The sequence below is a fragment of the Ammodytes marinus genome (assembly GCF_949987685.1).
Source record: "Ammodytes marinus genome assembly, chromosome: 16".
Taxonomy (NCBI): domain Eukaryota; kingdom Metazoa; phylum Chordata; class Actinopteri; order Uranoscopiformes; family Ammodytidae; genus Ammodytes; species Ammodytes marinus.
In genome coordinates this window covers 28,604,056-28,619,506 of record NC_137220.1, presented here as the reverse complement: position 1 = coordinate 28,619,506, position 15,451 = coordinate 28,604,056, and the positions used below count along the sequence as shown (strand labels likewise).

The 15,451-nt window shown below is 40.4% G+C and overlaps 1 protein-coding gene across 3 annotated transcripts in view; it reads right to left on the bottom strand.

Annotated features, from left to right (window-relative positions):
- pbx4 (pre-B-cell leukemia transcription factor 4) overlaps positions 1-15,451 on the bottom strand; it is a 41,787-nt gene that overhangs the window by 11,450 nt on the left and 14,886 nt on the right. For all 3 annotated transcript variants that reach the window (XM_080043930.1, XM_080043932.1, XM_080043931.1), the window contains one exon: positions 1,650-1,894. In XM_080043930.1, coding sequence (XP_079900056.1) covers positions 1,650-1,894 — 245 coding nt within the window. The remainder of the gene's footprint in view (positions 1-1,649; positions 1,895-15,451) is intronic.

Here is a 15,451-nt window from a genome sequence, read left to right as displayed (position 1 = left end):
CCGCCGGTTTGATGTTACACAGCGGTGAGCTACGGTGAAGCAGGAGTTCATCACGGCCATAGGCGAGTAACCCGTTGACAGTGACAGGTGTAAGGCTGTCGCAGGTCAGCCATACAATAGTTACAGGGATGATGAATGATTTGTAGAGGGTGATCATGTTTAACCAGTCCAGGTAACATACATACACAGACAGACAGTGAGACAAGACTTAAAGGGGTAGTTCAGGATTTTAGACATAGGGCCTTATTCCCAAGTTAGCCTTGGTGTTCTTTATCAGTGGAGACAGTTTTCAACACATTTAATTCAGTCCTTCTAGTTGCAGAGTGCGCTCGTGCTAAGCTAGCTCACGGCATCGGGGGGATACCTAGCCTGCTACTAAAACAGTCTTACCCACTCCACAGTACACCTGAGGCTAATCAATTATAACGCCAGACTATCGATGTAAATGTCTGTGTTGATAGAATAATTTTAGAAATAAAACCAACCTCGCATCGCATGAATTATCGCATTTTGAGGGACTACTTTCTTAGCAGCAGCGGACTTTTACTTTGCTGTGTAACCGAATCACTACAGCAGAAAGTAAACAGAGCAGCGTGGGACAGAAACTGAAACTGCACTGCCACCAGTCTACCGTCATTCTGTCCCGGTTCTCTGCTGCAGCTCCAGCGGGGGCTGTCAGACGCTCTTTCTCTTTCTGCCGTTTGAGCATCCATCTCTCTCAATTCTTCATCAGTGTATTCCGGCTCGTACAGGTACGGTTCGTTGGATACAACAAATTCCTCATAATCGTCTTCAAAAGCAGACGCATTGCTAAGTCCTCCAAACGTGGCCATATCTTGTTTATTGCATAGGCTAATACAACTCCTTTGTGCACTGTACTCTGCGTCTGTAAGACAGCAGCAGGTAAACAAACTATTATAGAGCCTGTAACCTAGGTATTAGTCCGCTGCTGCCGCAGCCTACAAGGGATAAAGTCCCTCAAAATGCAATATGCGAGGTTGGTTTTATTTCTAAAATTATTCTATCAACACAGACATTTACATCGATAGTCTGGCGTTATAATTGATTAGCCTCAGGTGTACAGTGGAGTGGGTAAGACTGTTTTAGTAGCAGGCTAGGTATCCCCCCGATGCCGTGAGCTAGCTTAGCACGAGCGCACTCTGCAACTAGAAGGACTGAATTAAATGTGTTGAAAACTGTCTCCACTGATAAAGAACACCAAGGCTAACTTGGGAATAAGGCCCTGTGTCTAAAATCCTGAACTACCCCTTTAAGACAGATGTGGCGTGCGAGGTACGGTCAGGCCAACAAAGCAAGCATACCATACTTTGGTTTTGGCGCAGGCTCCAATTAGTGTAGGATAGGAAATCATCTCGATAATATATATTGATACTAATTATAAATACATTATTAGTAACAAAATATATAAATCTCAAAAATAAATTTCATGCATGAAAATGGAGCCACCATCTTTATTACACATGTAATTTTAGCAATTACATTTGAAGTAAAACAGATGCGAACAATAATGTATAATGTGGAAGGACCCATTTATGATTTCAACTGGACTACAGCAGATGTTTTCACACACTGGTTAAAGTGATACCATGTTAATATCTGTTGATATCAGCCTATGTTCAAGCACCCACCTGTTCATACTTCTCCAGCTCAGAGTGATAGATCTGGCGGATCTGGGCGAGCTTGGCTCTATAGTCAGAGTGTTCGATGCTGCTGTCGGTGGGTGAGCCCCCTGCTGCTGCTGCAGCTGCAGCTGCTGCAGCCGAGCCTCCACCCTTCTCTGGTCCTGACACACCCTCTGCTAGCAACATGTTGTCCAGCCGCATGATCTGGGGATCAGGGGGGTCCTCCTCCTGCACACCTCGTATACTCAGCACTGTGCAAGGAAAGAGAGAAAGTACAGGAAGCAGGGTTAGTGTTTACTTGTTTGTAACAAGACAATGTTTTTTTTTGTCTAACTGTCTAACCAATGGGTTGAACAGTTTCTGAAATTGACAGCATTCTCATTGAACGGGAATGTGTGGTCTAATAATGTGGTTCTAGGGTTGCATAGGAAGACACTTTATCACTGCTTACATTCAAAGAACAGCAGTCCTGTCAAAACCCAGTCAAGTTTCTCCACTGAGTCATAGCTGTGAGCGCCTGGCTGAATTCTCAATGAGCCTGAGTTCCTCTAAATCAACAGCAGAGGGCAGTGTTGTGGCAGGCTGCCAGAGATAAGGGCATGAGGCATGGGACCAGTAATGTGAGTGCATGTGCTGTCACTATGAGCCCCAGTGGCCATAAGTATAGTTATCAGTTGTTGCTCCCCATCACTGCATTATACCAGGACCTCTGTCAGCCTCCAGCCATGCTCTCATCTCTCTCACACACACACACACACACACACACACACACCTCTCTGTTATTGAAAACGTGTGTAAGTACAGAAAAACATCTCTTCTACAGAGCCTGAAGCTTTTAACACTGAACTACATGTTTTCTTGACCCTTCTGATTCTCAATCATTCAACTTCAGAAAGTAAGAGTTGAAACTTGGCATCCTAATTCAATGTCCTGGGCACATTATTTACAAATAGTTTTTTTTCAATGCAATTATGTTGTATTGGAAATATTAGAGAAAAAAAGGCCAGGCCAATAAAAATTGAGTCAATTAAAATGAATTGAACCGTAACTCCCTGATTCTCATTTTTATTTGACTGTAAACTGAATCTTTTAGGTTGTTGGTCACAAAAATCAGGCAATTGTGATTACATTCCTTTTCTTTTCTATATATTTGTAGCAATAAGTTGTTTTGAAATGCTGTACAACAATATCCACTTGCAGGGAAGGACAAGAATATCCTCAAGATTAAATGACAAAGCTTCATTTTGTGAGCAAAGATAAAATGAAAACATTTAGGCATATTTCAAATTTTGAGGTAAGCAGGTGGTCAATTGAATGTTTGTAAACTAATATCGAAACTGGTGCAACAATTTTAAATGTGCCTTTATCGTGAAATATTGATTTCAGTCGCAAAAGAACACAGTTCTCTGCTCAAACATACAGTATGTTGATATTTGCGAATGAAGGAGGAAAAAAGCCTATTTAAACAATGGTGAAAGCAGACAGGAATCTGAAGGAGACAGACGCTAACAATATGGATGACAAGATTAATCCCAGTGGAAACTGGGTTAGGTGCCTGTCCTCCTTAAGGATTACATTAGTTAGTCAAAGCTCGTCACCAAGGTTAGGGGATGTGTGAACTCACTCATACAGAGCATCTCTTATTAGCAACAACTTTAATCAACCGTATGAGTCTGTGTGTTGTCCAAGCCTCCCGTAGAAAGTCATGCTGAAAAACAAGTTTGCTGGCATGGAGCAGTCAGATGAGTAGAGCTGTACTGTTAGGGCTAACAGATGCCAAAGAAATGAGGACAAAAACTCTTTTGCTAAAAGTTTTCCAAGTGCTATGGAGCAGATGAGATTTTGCTTTTTTTTTTTTTTTAAACTTCATTTGATAAATGAGTCTGTTCCACCATTTAAGGCCTCTCTCATAGCAAGGCGCCCAACATTCCCCTCCCTTTTTTTCTTGTTCCTTCTTGCCTTTTTCTTTTTCTTTCCCTATGCTTAGGTCTCTTCTCTCTCCAAGGCACATTCCTGCTCTGCTGCTCCCCCATCTCAGGGCTCAGGAATGCAGCAGACCCAGCCGCCTGAACTAATGACCCTGATTCGTCCATCTCTTTCCCTCTTCTTTCTCTTCAGTCGTTCACTAACACTCTGTGCCCTTTCTAGACAGATAACCTTTAACTTTAAGAACAAGAAGCATTTGTTTGGTACCTGTTGAATCTACGTGATTGTTTGGATACTTTGCGGTTAAAGTCGGTCCTGGTAAAACGTAGGCCATCCTGCCACAGACAGCTGTGATTGTACGTACTCATGTGTGGGATTGATCTTCACTGTCCAGCCACTGATCAGTACAACTGACCCACGCTGAGGATGGCAGCTCTGGCTCTTCAAGCTTCTCACCTCAACCCCCCTCCCTTTTGCCCCCACTCCCCAATATGGCCCCCAGCTGTAGCCTAATGCCCCTACATTCCCCTAATTACACCAATTAAGCTGTGATTACCCACAATTGCACTCATGCACAAGTCTAGTGGCCTAGTAGTACTACAGCAGCTGTTGAGATGAGTTAAGATGCTGCAGGGAAAAGGCCCACATGACAGGCAGGTAAAATAGAGTATAAAAATGTTTCACTCACAAACCAACCAAGAGAACCCAGAAAAATAGGAATATGATAATAAACAGAAGTACAGGACTGAGAGCTGGCTGGCTGCTTAGCATCAGAATCAAAGCAGCGTTTCCTTTTGATCAACTGGCTCCTGACATTGCCGCCGGGCTGGTTCTGTTACTGAGACTAAAACTCATAGTGCTGGAAGTAATGATACTTAAATTCCTTTTTTTCTCTCAAAGTAGACAGCTTAGGGCACACAGCCTGCATCCACGGCTCTTAGAAATCACAGCATTATTCACACGTTAGCACCCTGGCTGGGCTGTGTGGCATTGAAGAGACGGAGCGAGCAACACATACTATGAAATATTCAGGGTATCCAGCTGGGCTTTCACTGCATACATAATCGCTCTCATTTCTGCACAGCCAATGTGGAAATGGTGTGCTGTGCAGAAAAAACACACACACACACACACACACACACACACACACACACACACACACACACACACACACACACACAGGAAGTGTTGCAGCAGGTAAGGGTAAACAGCCTAACCAATAGTGTAGTGCTGTACATTAACATGTCTTCCACACATAGGGATAGATAAGACTTAAATGCAGTCAGTATATCATTGCTTAGTTCACAACACCAGCTCTATCCTTGTCTGTCTTTTCCCTCGCTAGCATCCCCTTTTTCACTCCGTCTCCCCCCAACACACATCCCCTCCCCCTCTCCCTTTCAGCGCACCCCCCACCCCCAGTGCCCCCCTCCCTCCCTCTGTTCTCCATTTCAGTCGAGTTCTCCATGTGAGCCGCAATCCCTCATGCTGTCAGCCCCCCCTCTCCCTCTCTCTGTAGACAGACAGGATTAGCATTTTAATTGCATCAGCTCCCTTGGGTATTCTCAGCCTTTCACTGGGAGAGAGCAAGGGAGCGGGGGAGAGAGAGGGAAGGAAAAAGGTAAGGAGAGAGAGAGGGGAGAAGGAGAACCAAGGAGAATTGAAAAAAAAAAGTCACAGGAGAAGATATGTGTGCAAGAGAGAGAGAGAGAGCGAGAGAGAGAGAGAGGCTACATTTATATACACAATCCAGAGTAGAGGCATGCCAGAGAGCGAACAAGCCAGAAAGAGTGAAATGATAGGTCCATGGAAAATCATTTCATTACAGACCAAGTTTAGGTAAAGCGATTGGACCATACAAATTTACCTTGCACAACTACATAGCAAATCTGAAGTGCAGCTCAGGGGATATGACAGGTTAATACCTGCATACGGATTAAACCTGTTTGCAGGTCATAACATTAAGTCTGGGCAATACAAATGTAGCTAAAAAAAAAATATCTTAGGTTGACGGCTTGTATTAAAAAAGATTTTAAGATTTAAAAACAAAGCAGGAATAAACTCCAGAAACATACACGGAAGACGGTTGTCTAAAACCCACCAGGCTGAATATGGTTTCTAGGCCCCATGAAACATGGATTTAAACTCTGACAAATTTGATTTGGTACCTTAAGTGAAACCCAAATATGAACACTACTGATCTGACTTTGAATTGAACAAATTCTCATCTCTGGTTAGTTTGACTTCTCGTATGCAAAGAACATTGATGAGTGGCATAAGAGAAGGGAAAAAGCAGTGTTTGTCTTTGCCCTTTAAATCTATGCAGTGAAACATGTCCAGTTAGCCAACCAGTAAGGTCCGGAATTGCAAAATGACATGCTAACATCAAGACTGGAGTAGGAGCCTTGATAGCAATGGCATTTTCTTAAAAATTAACAATCGACTAATTTCAACATTTACAAACGAGTTCATGTGTGCAATATAGCATTTTGATTTAGCATGCCATCTTGGTAGAATATGGGTTGCTCAAAAAGGGCAAATAATGGGTAAATAAAATGTTGCTTGGAGCATGTTGTAGAATATGGCTTTAATAATGAATAATATCACTCATGGGCTTTTTGCCAAATGGATATTCGGAAATGGTATATTTCTAGTGCAAATACAACATAAGAAGTGTATACCCTATTCTTCCAAAGGGTTGTTTTTGTGGAGCCTAATCCATATGTCCATTCCTACTTTAAGCAGCTCAAGCTAATCAGCATCTGTTTGGGAAGTTCACATGATCACTGTAGCACGCAGCCCCCCACAAACACACTCAAACACACACACCAACACAGAGTTAAGCATTCAGAGTAAACACACTGTGGTCTGATTAAGGTGTGAATTGGAGAACACCTTAGGGGCACTTTGCACGACAACACGAAACGGTGCATACGCGAAAATATTCTCGCGGTTGCACTATATCATTTACATGAAAACAGCAAACGCAAGCATGAAACCGCAAGTTTTTGAGATCACCTCCCAGGGAGGATTTTTTGGAAAACACAATGGTTTTGGTTTCTTGTAAACACCGAAACCATTTCCCCTGGTAACGCTGACGTCACGGTAGGGCTGGGCAATAATTCGATTACGATTAGTAATCGCGATTAAACTCCCGTCGATTACTTCAATATGCGTTTGACATAAATCCTCGATATGAAAATTAAAAAAAAAAAATAATAATTATATGGATTTACCTAACAGCCAATCACAAAGCAGAAATAAACTCAACAGCCAGTCAGATTGCAGTTTTTGCATTTCCTGTCTAATTACACGCCCATTTCCTGGAGCGACGTGCAGTTTGAGCTTCAGCGGTAAGGAAAGAGGAGAGCCATGTGTAATGACCTCGGCTGAAGAGAGTCTTGTGTTTAGCGAAAAATGTCGGCGCAGCACTCTGTTATGTAGTGCTTTTCCTCTTCATTAAATTAATCAGTGGGCTACACTCAACACTCTGTCTCGCTGCTACGATGACACCATAGTCAGGTAGATGCCGCAGCCAGTGCTGTTTGCTCACTGTCTCTGTCGACTCGCCCTGAGCCGTCTCTGTGCATTTACCGGAGTTGTACGCTCACAGCACGGGGGGAATATATTGGAGCGACCACACAGAAAGTGTGAAAATGCGCGACAAGTTTTAACCGCCGTCCGACCGCTGCTATCAGCAGCGCGAGCGATGGTTGTTCCAAAATAGCAGTCTACACTAAAGGCTGCACTGTGTGTGTCTCACTGCTACGATGACAACACGTAGCTGCCGCGGCCAGCGCTGTTCGCTCACTGGCTCGCAACACGGGGGGGAATAAATATAGGAGCGGCCACACCGAAAGTGTGAAAAGTTTTAACCGCCGCCCGACCGCTGCAGCGCTCCTGTCTATCGTATCGTATTTTGCGGTAGTTGAACCTTATGGAAAACTATCAAAAAGATCTGGTCTGGGGGGCGCCTTTAGCTCAGTTGGTAAGGCGTCCCCCTCCCGGGCCGGGCCCAGCAGCAGACCCGGGTTCGATTCCCACCCGCGGTCGTTCTCTGCATGTCACTCCCCTCTCTGCCCCATTTCACATCTGTCTCTCTGCACTGTCAAATAAAGCATAAAAATGCCCCAAAAAATATCTTAAAAAAAAAAAGATCTGGTCTGTAAGACCATGTAGCTACAGTACAGCATGAGCATCTCCCCTTCTTACAGCTGTTGTTGTAGCCTATGTGTGAGTAGTAGCTGTGATGTGCTCTGACATTCATGAAGCATCTGAGCCACAGCTCTATACACATTTAAGATTGTTGCCTCCCTGCCTGAGGAGTTAGATGTGATAGTAGTCACTCACAGATCTTTAGTTTTAAACACATTATGTTATGTAGCATAATATCTGGTTTTACAATGTTTACATTTTGCACTTTCTACTCACATTTCTCCTTTTTAAAATAGCTGACATGTAAAACCAGTAATTCTCATATTCATATTTTATATCTTAAAGTTCAGTACTTGTGTCAGGGCCTTTATTGATCCAATTCTTTACTTTTTATGTATGGTTGTGCCTCTACAAGATGTTTACATCTTACAAGATGTTTGCTGTAGCCCTGCCAAAGGAGTTTAATGTGAAAGAAGTTAGAGCTTTTATTTTTATTTACAATATTTTCAATAGGTTACAAGGCAAGCTATCTTATATTGTTTAGTTAGGTGCAGTTAAAACATGTTTGTGAAGTTAAATGTTTATATTTAAATGTGATTCAATGTTCTCTTATCACAATATGCTAATAAACAACATTGTATAGTTTAACTAATGAACACTCTGGTTTCTTCAGGCTTCAGCAGTATCACACTATATATCGTGATTAATATCGATATCGATCAATATCGAAAGAATAATCGTGATAATATGTTTTGCCATATCGCCCAGCCCTACGTCACGGCTCCACTTCACGTATGCGTAGTCTATAACATTTGCTGTCAAAATACCCACACGCGAGTTATAAAGTTAGGAGACAACATAACATGCACGATGTCTCCGCGGCACCACCACTGTGATCAGCGGAGAGTGTCATGCAGGGCTCAAATATAACACTCGCCAATTTAGTCTAAGCGATTAGTAAGTTATTGAGACCACCGGCCACTTTGTCTGGGGAAAGATTTGTGCTCTGCCGGTTTTTCTAGCCAAATAAACGTGTATAGCTTAGGGACACGGCTCTCTCTACATTAAAAAACACTATCCATAGTTCAGCGCGCAGCGGTTAAGTTACTGTTCAACAAAAGGAGCATTAAGGCTACGGCTTCACAGTAAAAGCATTTCACTGGCTAAACATTAATAGCATTTCACTGGACAAACGTGAGTCGACTTTTATTATAAAAGACATATATACATACATATATATACATATATATATATACATATATATATATCAGTGTTTCCCCCAGAAAATGTCTTAGTCAAGGTGGTCACTGCCCCGTGCTAGGGGAGGCGCGGCGCAACGCGCCGCGGCGAAAATTTTAGGGGTATTTTGCTCAAAGATGCCAATGCGCCGTAAAGAAATAAACAACTGTTTATTTGAATACAAAAATAAAACAGACACTGACCTTACAGTTGTGCAATTTTGTTTGCTATGTGCAGGTACAAATTATGTGTAAACGTACAGACAGTACAAAGCACAATTAAAGAAAACTTCTACTGTTTTGGTGCAATACTATACAGACACACTAAATACAAATAATGGACCATACATTTAACATGTGTATGCACATCAAAGTGCAAATACAACTTTTTAAAGTTCCTTTTTGGATTGGGGCTGTTGTGTGATTAATGATTATTTTAAGCCTACTTGCTTGATTTATTTTTAAATACAGAGGTCGTTTTGGAACATGTATTTCCCAATTTAAAACATAAAAATAAAGCAGCATTGAAAATTCAGAAAATAAATCTTCTTGGCCTACACTAGCATGCTGTTTGAAAAATAACTTTAAATAATAAATACAATGTGTTTTCCCCTTAAAATGACTAAATGCATTTCAAAGACAGTAGGCCTAGTTTGGCACTTCTGTAAACACTTACTGAAACTTGCCTGGGCCATCACTCTCATGCCTTCTTCAAACATTTCTCTGCGCTGATAGGTTGTGTTGCCACAGTGATGTGGAGTCTTAAACTATTCTAGCTTTGCAGAGCACTTCTTTCTGTTCAGCTAAATATCCCCATAGAACTGCACTGCGTTTATTATCGCCACCAGTTAAATCTCGGTTTGCTTCTGCTCGTTTAACTCTCCCGCGTGTATGCCGTAGTCGCGCGCGGTGCGGTACGGTCGCGCGCACAAAGCCGCAGACACAGAGCAGCTGATAGAGAAACGCTTGGAGACACATGCTTTTTACCGCAAATTGCGGCCTTTCGCGCAGTTATGACCATGCACAACACACACATCGCGCTTGCTACTACATTAATTGTGCAGCACAAAAAAAAAAAAAAAAAAAAAAAATTAAATATTTTTTTTTTTTTTCTTGGGGGTCGGTTGGTAGTCAAGGCGGGAGGCTGGCGTTGCTAAGGCGGCCGCCTTAGCTATAAAGCGCTGGGGGAAACACTGTATATACACATATATATACATATATATATACATATATATATACATATATATATACATATATATATACATATATATATACATATATATATATATATATATATATATATATATATATACACATACACATATATATATATACGTATATATATATATATATACACATATATATATATATATATATATATATGTATATACATATATATATATATATATATATATACGTATATATATATATATATATAAAAAAAAACAGGTCTCCCTTGCAAAAGAGTCTTCGGTCTCAATGTGATATACCTGTATAAATAAAGGTTAAAAAAAGTAAAAAAAAAAAAAAATATATATATATATTAGGGCTGTCAAATTAACGCGTTAATTTTGATTAATTAATCACAGAAAAATGTACGCGATTAAAAAAATTAACGCAGATTAATTGCACTTCTATAATGCCCTTTGACCCGGTGCAAAAGTGGTGCGGAGCTGCACCATGGACATATGAGCTGCACCTGCAGCTTGCCGGCCCGGGCGCGCGGTTAAAAGGGAGAAAAGGGGCCGACTCGAGGGCTCTATGGACGGTTTATGCGATGCTTCGGGCAAATAAGCATGAAGGTAGGAAGACATCTTACTTTATTCTGGTGTAAGTTGTGCCACAAGAGAGAATACCATGGGGTAAATTGTACCATTGATATATATCTCATAAACTGTAATACAAGACAAATCCATTTGACAATCACATATTTAAGGTTTATTTAAAGTAAATAAAGTAAATATTTTACAAAGATTGAAGGACAATTTTCTTAAACAAGGCCTAGCAGATCATATGGTTTTACCTGCAAAGCTCACAATGACAAAGTCACCATCATCATCATCATCTTTCTGGCCATCTGAACCATAGACATAATAAAGGATAGACGCTGCGTTGGCCGCTACTGCCTATTGGCGCTGACGAGCCGTGGGGCCGCCATCTTGAACCGGTCAAACGTTCCACTCAGTGTAGTCTGTTTGGCAGGTGCAATGAACTGTCAGCGCATGTAATTAATCATATCTCATTAAATACCAAACTGATTTTCACGCGGTTTTCTTTGCTGCAAAGATCATACATGTAGCTAAGATACAGGGCACAAGTTTCGACGTGTTTTAATATTCATAGTGGGCTTAACAGTCATAGAAGATTCTGATATGATATAAGTAACCAGACGTCCGAGATCAAAACGAGGAACATCCCCCAAAAAGGGGGAAAACGGAGACATTTCCAGTTTGACTAGCAATCTGATTGAAAAACCTAATGAGGTGTCAACAAAACGGGAACAGGTAGTTGTTTCTGTTTAGCCAGGGACAGGCAACCAACAATGGGGACGTCTGGTCATCTTTATATGTGATGTAGGCTATGATAGGTATTTTGCAAATCACATACTATAGACTAAATATGATAGAGAGCAGAAACAGATATGGGCAGTAAAGTCAGCTATTTTAATAAGTTAACAATATATGATTAGGCTATATATAAATATATTTATTAATTTACAGTGATGAGCATACACAATAAAGACAATCACAGGGATAACATAAACAGAGAACAGAAATAAAATAGGATAAAATATATTAATTTAAATAAAGTAGGCCTATACAAAATACAATAAAGAGCAAAAATAAAATACTAAATGAACAATGAATTCAGCTAAAACAGTTACAGTCAGATGTGTAAAATTCAGAAATCATAGATTCAAATAAACCAAGAGTAGGAAGAGCAGTCATTTTTAAGTTGCTCTGCAGAGCATTCCATGAATTAGGGGCACTACATGAAAAGGCAGTTATTCCTATACTGGAGTTAGCTCGGGGAAATTTAGGAGGAGTAGTCGAGCATGGTACATATGAAGGGTGGATGTTTCCCATGAAGGCATTAAATATAAATAAAAACCAGTGTATATAATATCTCATTAAAAGAGAAGGACAACATGAGTGTTCATGTAAAAATATGTTTTATTTCTCTAATTTAAAACACAAGCTTGTTAGGCAATTGCCTCTTAAAAGAGGATGGGATTATTTAAAAGCAAAGTCTTCTTGGTTGTCCAATGTTCTATACTAGGGGGGGGGGGGAATACCAAGTTCAGTCTAGTCTCGAGTTGGTTCCTCAGACACAGACAGGAAATCAATGCCTGCCTTGCAGCGCGGTACATTTAAAAACACATTCAATACAAAACCACAGCAATCAAAAGTATTAAATTAAGGGAAAATCAAACAACAACAGCAAACTATAATACTCAAATGCATAAAATAAAGTTAACCATCCTTACAATCGCATTTTACTCCGAAGATAAATAAAAGGATTTTGATTCTGATCTCTGAGTCCCCGAGTGGGGACATTTGTTTTCATCAGTTTTGACCGGTCCAAGATGGCGCCCGCATTTCTCGCGCTCAACGCCCAACGCGGCGTCTATCCTTTATTATGTCTATGATCTGAACTCTCATCAGTGGTGTCGTTAAGTGGAATGGAGATGTCAGTCTCTTCTGAGCTACTGTAGACGATGACTTTCTTTTTGGTGACCAGCGTATACAGCCATGCCAATGGCACAACTCTCAGAAATGTACTTTGCACTCCGTGATTGTGGAACCAACTGCCACCTGACAAATGTGATTCCCCCTCCATTTCTGCCTTTAAATCAAGGCTCAACACCCATCTGTACACCCTGGCTTTTCCTCCCCATTAACTATCTTACCTCTGCACTATCTATGTTTATATGTGGATGTCTGGGCTTTATGTTTTACGTTATTGTTATTTTACCTTTATTGTTTACCTACTGAATGCACTATGTACAGCACTTTGGACAGTGCAAACTGTCATAAATGTGCTTTCATGAATACATTTTACTTACTTACTTACTTATAACTCCCCTAGGCCCTTTGGCACAAATCACCCCAACCCCAGAATTTTGGATAATAAGCATGATGCAGCAGTTTAGGGCTGACATTGTGCTAACTGTATAGACCTAAAGTGTAGCATACTAAAGCACTTAAACATGTGTCAAATGTTTTCAAACTTGTCTATAATTGTTCAGACACAATAATCAAAAAACCTTGATCATGGAAATTTTACTTGAAAGGCAAAACAGTTTTTTGAGCTTAAATGTGCTTATATCTTATTCCTTGTGTCTCCCTTCTTTACAGGATGAGTCAAATGGATGGCTCTTCTTAAATATGTGGTCACATTTCTAGAGCTGCAACGATTAATCGACGAATCGATTATTAAAATAATCGCCAACTATTTTGATAATCGATTAATCGTTTTAATTTTCATTTCATTTAACTTTTATTTATCCTCGAGAGACCAATTGAGGGGTGACCCTCATTTTCAATGATGTCGAGTTCAAACAAATTCCAAGGAAAAACAACAATGCATACACAATATTCAATGCAAATACATCAAATACACAACAACAGGTGAAGAGAATAAAAAAACAAAAAAAAACAATTGAAACATTTACATAGTGGTGAAGAGTGGCAGCAATTAAAATGAAATTAAATGGGTGAAAGTACAATATAGCCTAATTAAAACAGTTACAGGTAGAGTTTGGCAGATTTAAGATAGTTTGTTTAAATTGATTAAAGGATATGAAGGTATTTAGTTTAATTTGTTGCTGTAAGTTGTTCCAGGAGTCGGGGGCACTAGGGATGTCCATGGTTAACTGGTTAACCGTTAAGAAGATCTTTAACCGGTTAATACTAAAGGTTAAATGGTTAAAAAAAAATCTGAAATCCGGACTCTTATTTTGATATCGCTAAACCGGATGTAAGAATGCCAACTGTCGGTAAAGAATGAAAAGACTGGTGTAGGCTACTCTCAACTTTATAATAGGTCCATGGTACGCTCCCAGAAAGATAGCCAGTCACAATTTATGGTCACAACACTCCCCTGCCATTTAAATTGGCTACTGGTCCCCGAATTGTTTTTAAATTAATATGCCGGTCCTTGGAACAAAAAAAGGTCGGGAGCCCTGCTATAATGCTTCATGTATTTCACTATAAATAGGCTACATTAAATCTTAACGGTTAACCGGTTAATAACCGTTAATTCTGGTGGTTAACCGGTTAAAGAAAAAAATCTAAATGGCCATCCCTAGGGGGCACTGAAGCTAAAAGCTGTCTTTCCCAGCTCAGACCGGGCTTGTGGGACATAAAGCATGAGCATGTCAGTGGAGCAGGTCTGATAAAGCCCATCTGAAATTTGCAACATTTCTGTTAAATAACGAGGAAGCTTCCCGGTCAAGGCTTTGTAAATAAAAATATGCCAATGTGCATCACGTCTCTCTTTAAGGGAGTACCACCCAACCTTTTCATATAAAAGACAATGGTGTGTGTCATAAGCATCTCCTGTGATGAACCTTAAAGCAGAGTGAAAAACAGAGTCTAGGAGTTTAAGACATGAATGAGATGCATGCCGGTAAACCACATCACCGTAATCAAGGACAGACATAAAAACTGCCTCAATAATCCTTTTCCTACTAAATAAAGGGAAGGTGGTTTTGTTCCTATAAAAATAGCCAATTTTTTGTCGTAGTCGACAAACAAGATTTTTTATATGGAAATTAAAAGTGAGTTTATCATCTAACCAGATGCCGAGATATTTGTACTCTGTGACTCTTTCAATTAAAAATCCATTCTTTGTAAAAACATTCAAATTTGTAGTTCTTGTTCTGGAGAAACAGTATTGAGTAATTTTTTAATAAATTTCCAAATTCTCTGATTTCAGCTTCTCAAATGTGAATATTTTCTGGTTTCTTTAATCCTATTATGACAGTAAACTGAAATATCTGTGTGTTTTGGACATAAAAATTAATTTGAGGACGTCAACATGGGCTTTGGAAAATGTATCAACAGTTTTCACCATTTTCTGACATTTTACGGACCAAAACACTAATCGATTAATCGAGAAAATAATCAGCCCCTTTTACACAGAGATTGCGGCATATTGACGGAACAACATCACTCCAAAATGCCGGCTTTGCTTGCTTCTGTGTTATTTACACAGAACCAAGCAACGCCGGCCTGCTGGCGCATCAGTAGCCCCTTTTACACAGCGTCCGGAATGAAAGAGGTGCTTGTAAACAGCGTCAGGTGTGACGTAAACATTTAGCGCCGCGCCGGTCAGCTGCTTTACAACAACACTGGCAGGTGAATTGAGAGCAGAAGTGCTGGAGCTTGCAGTAAGAGGGCCGTATTTTACTGTCCCCACGATGTGCCAGTTGATCTCGCTACGTGCTGAGTCCAACATCACTGGGACTGTTAACCAAACTGACAA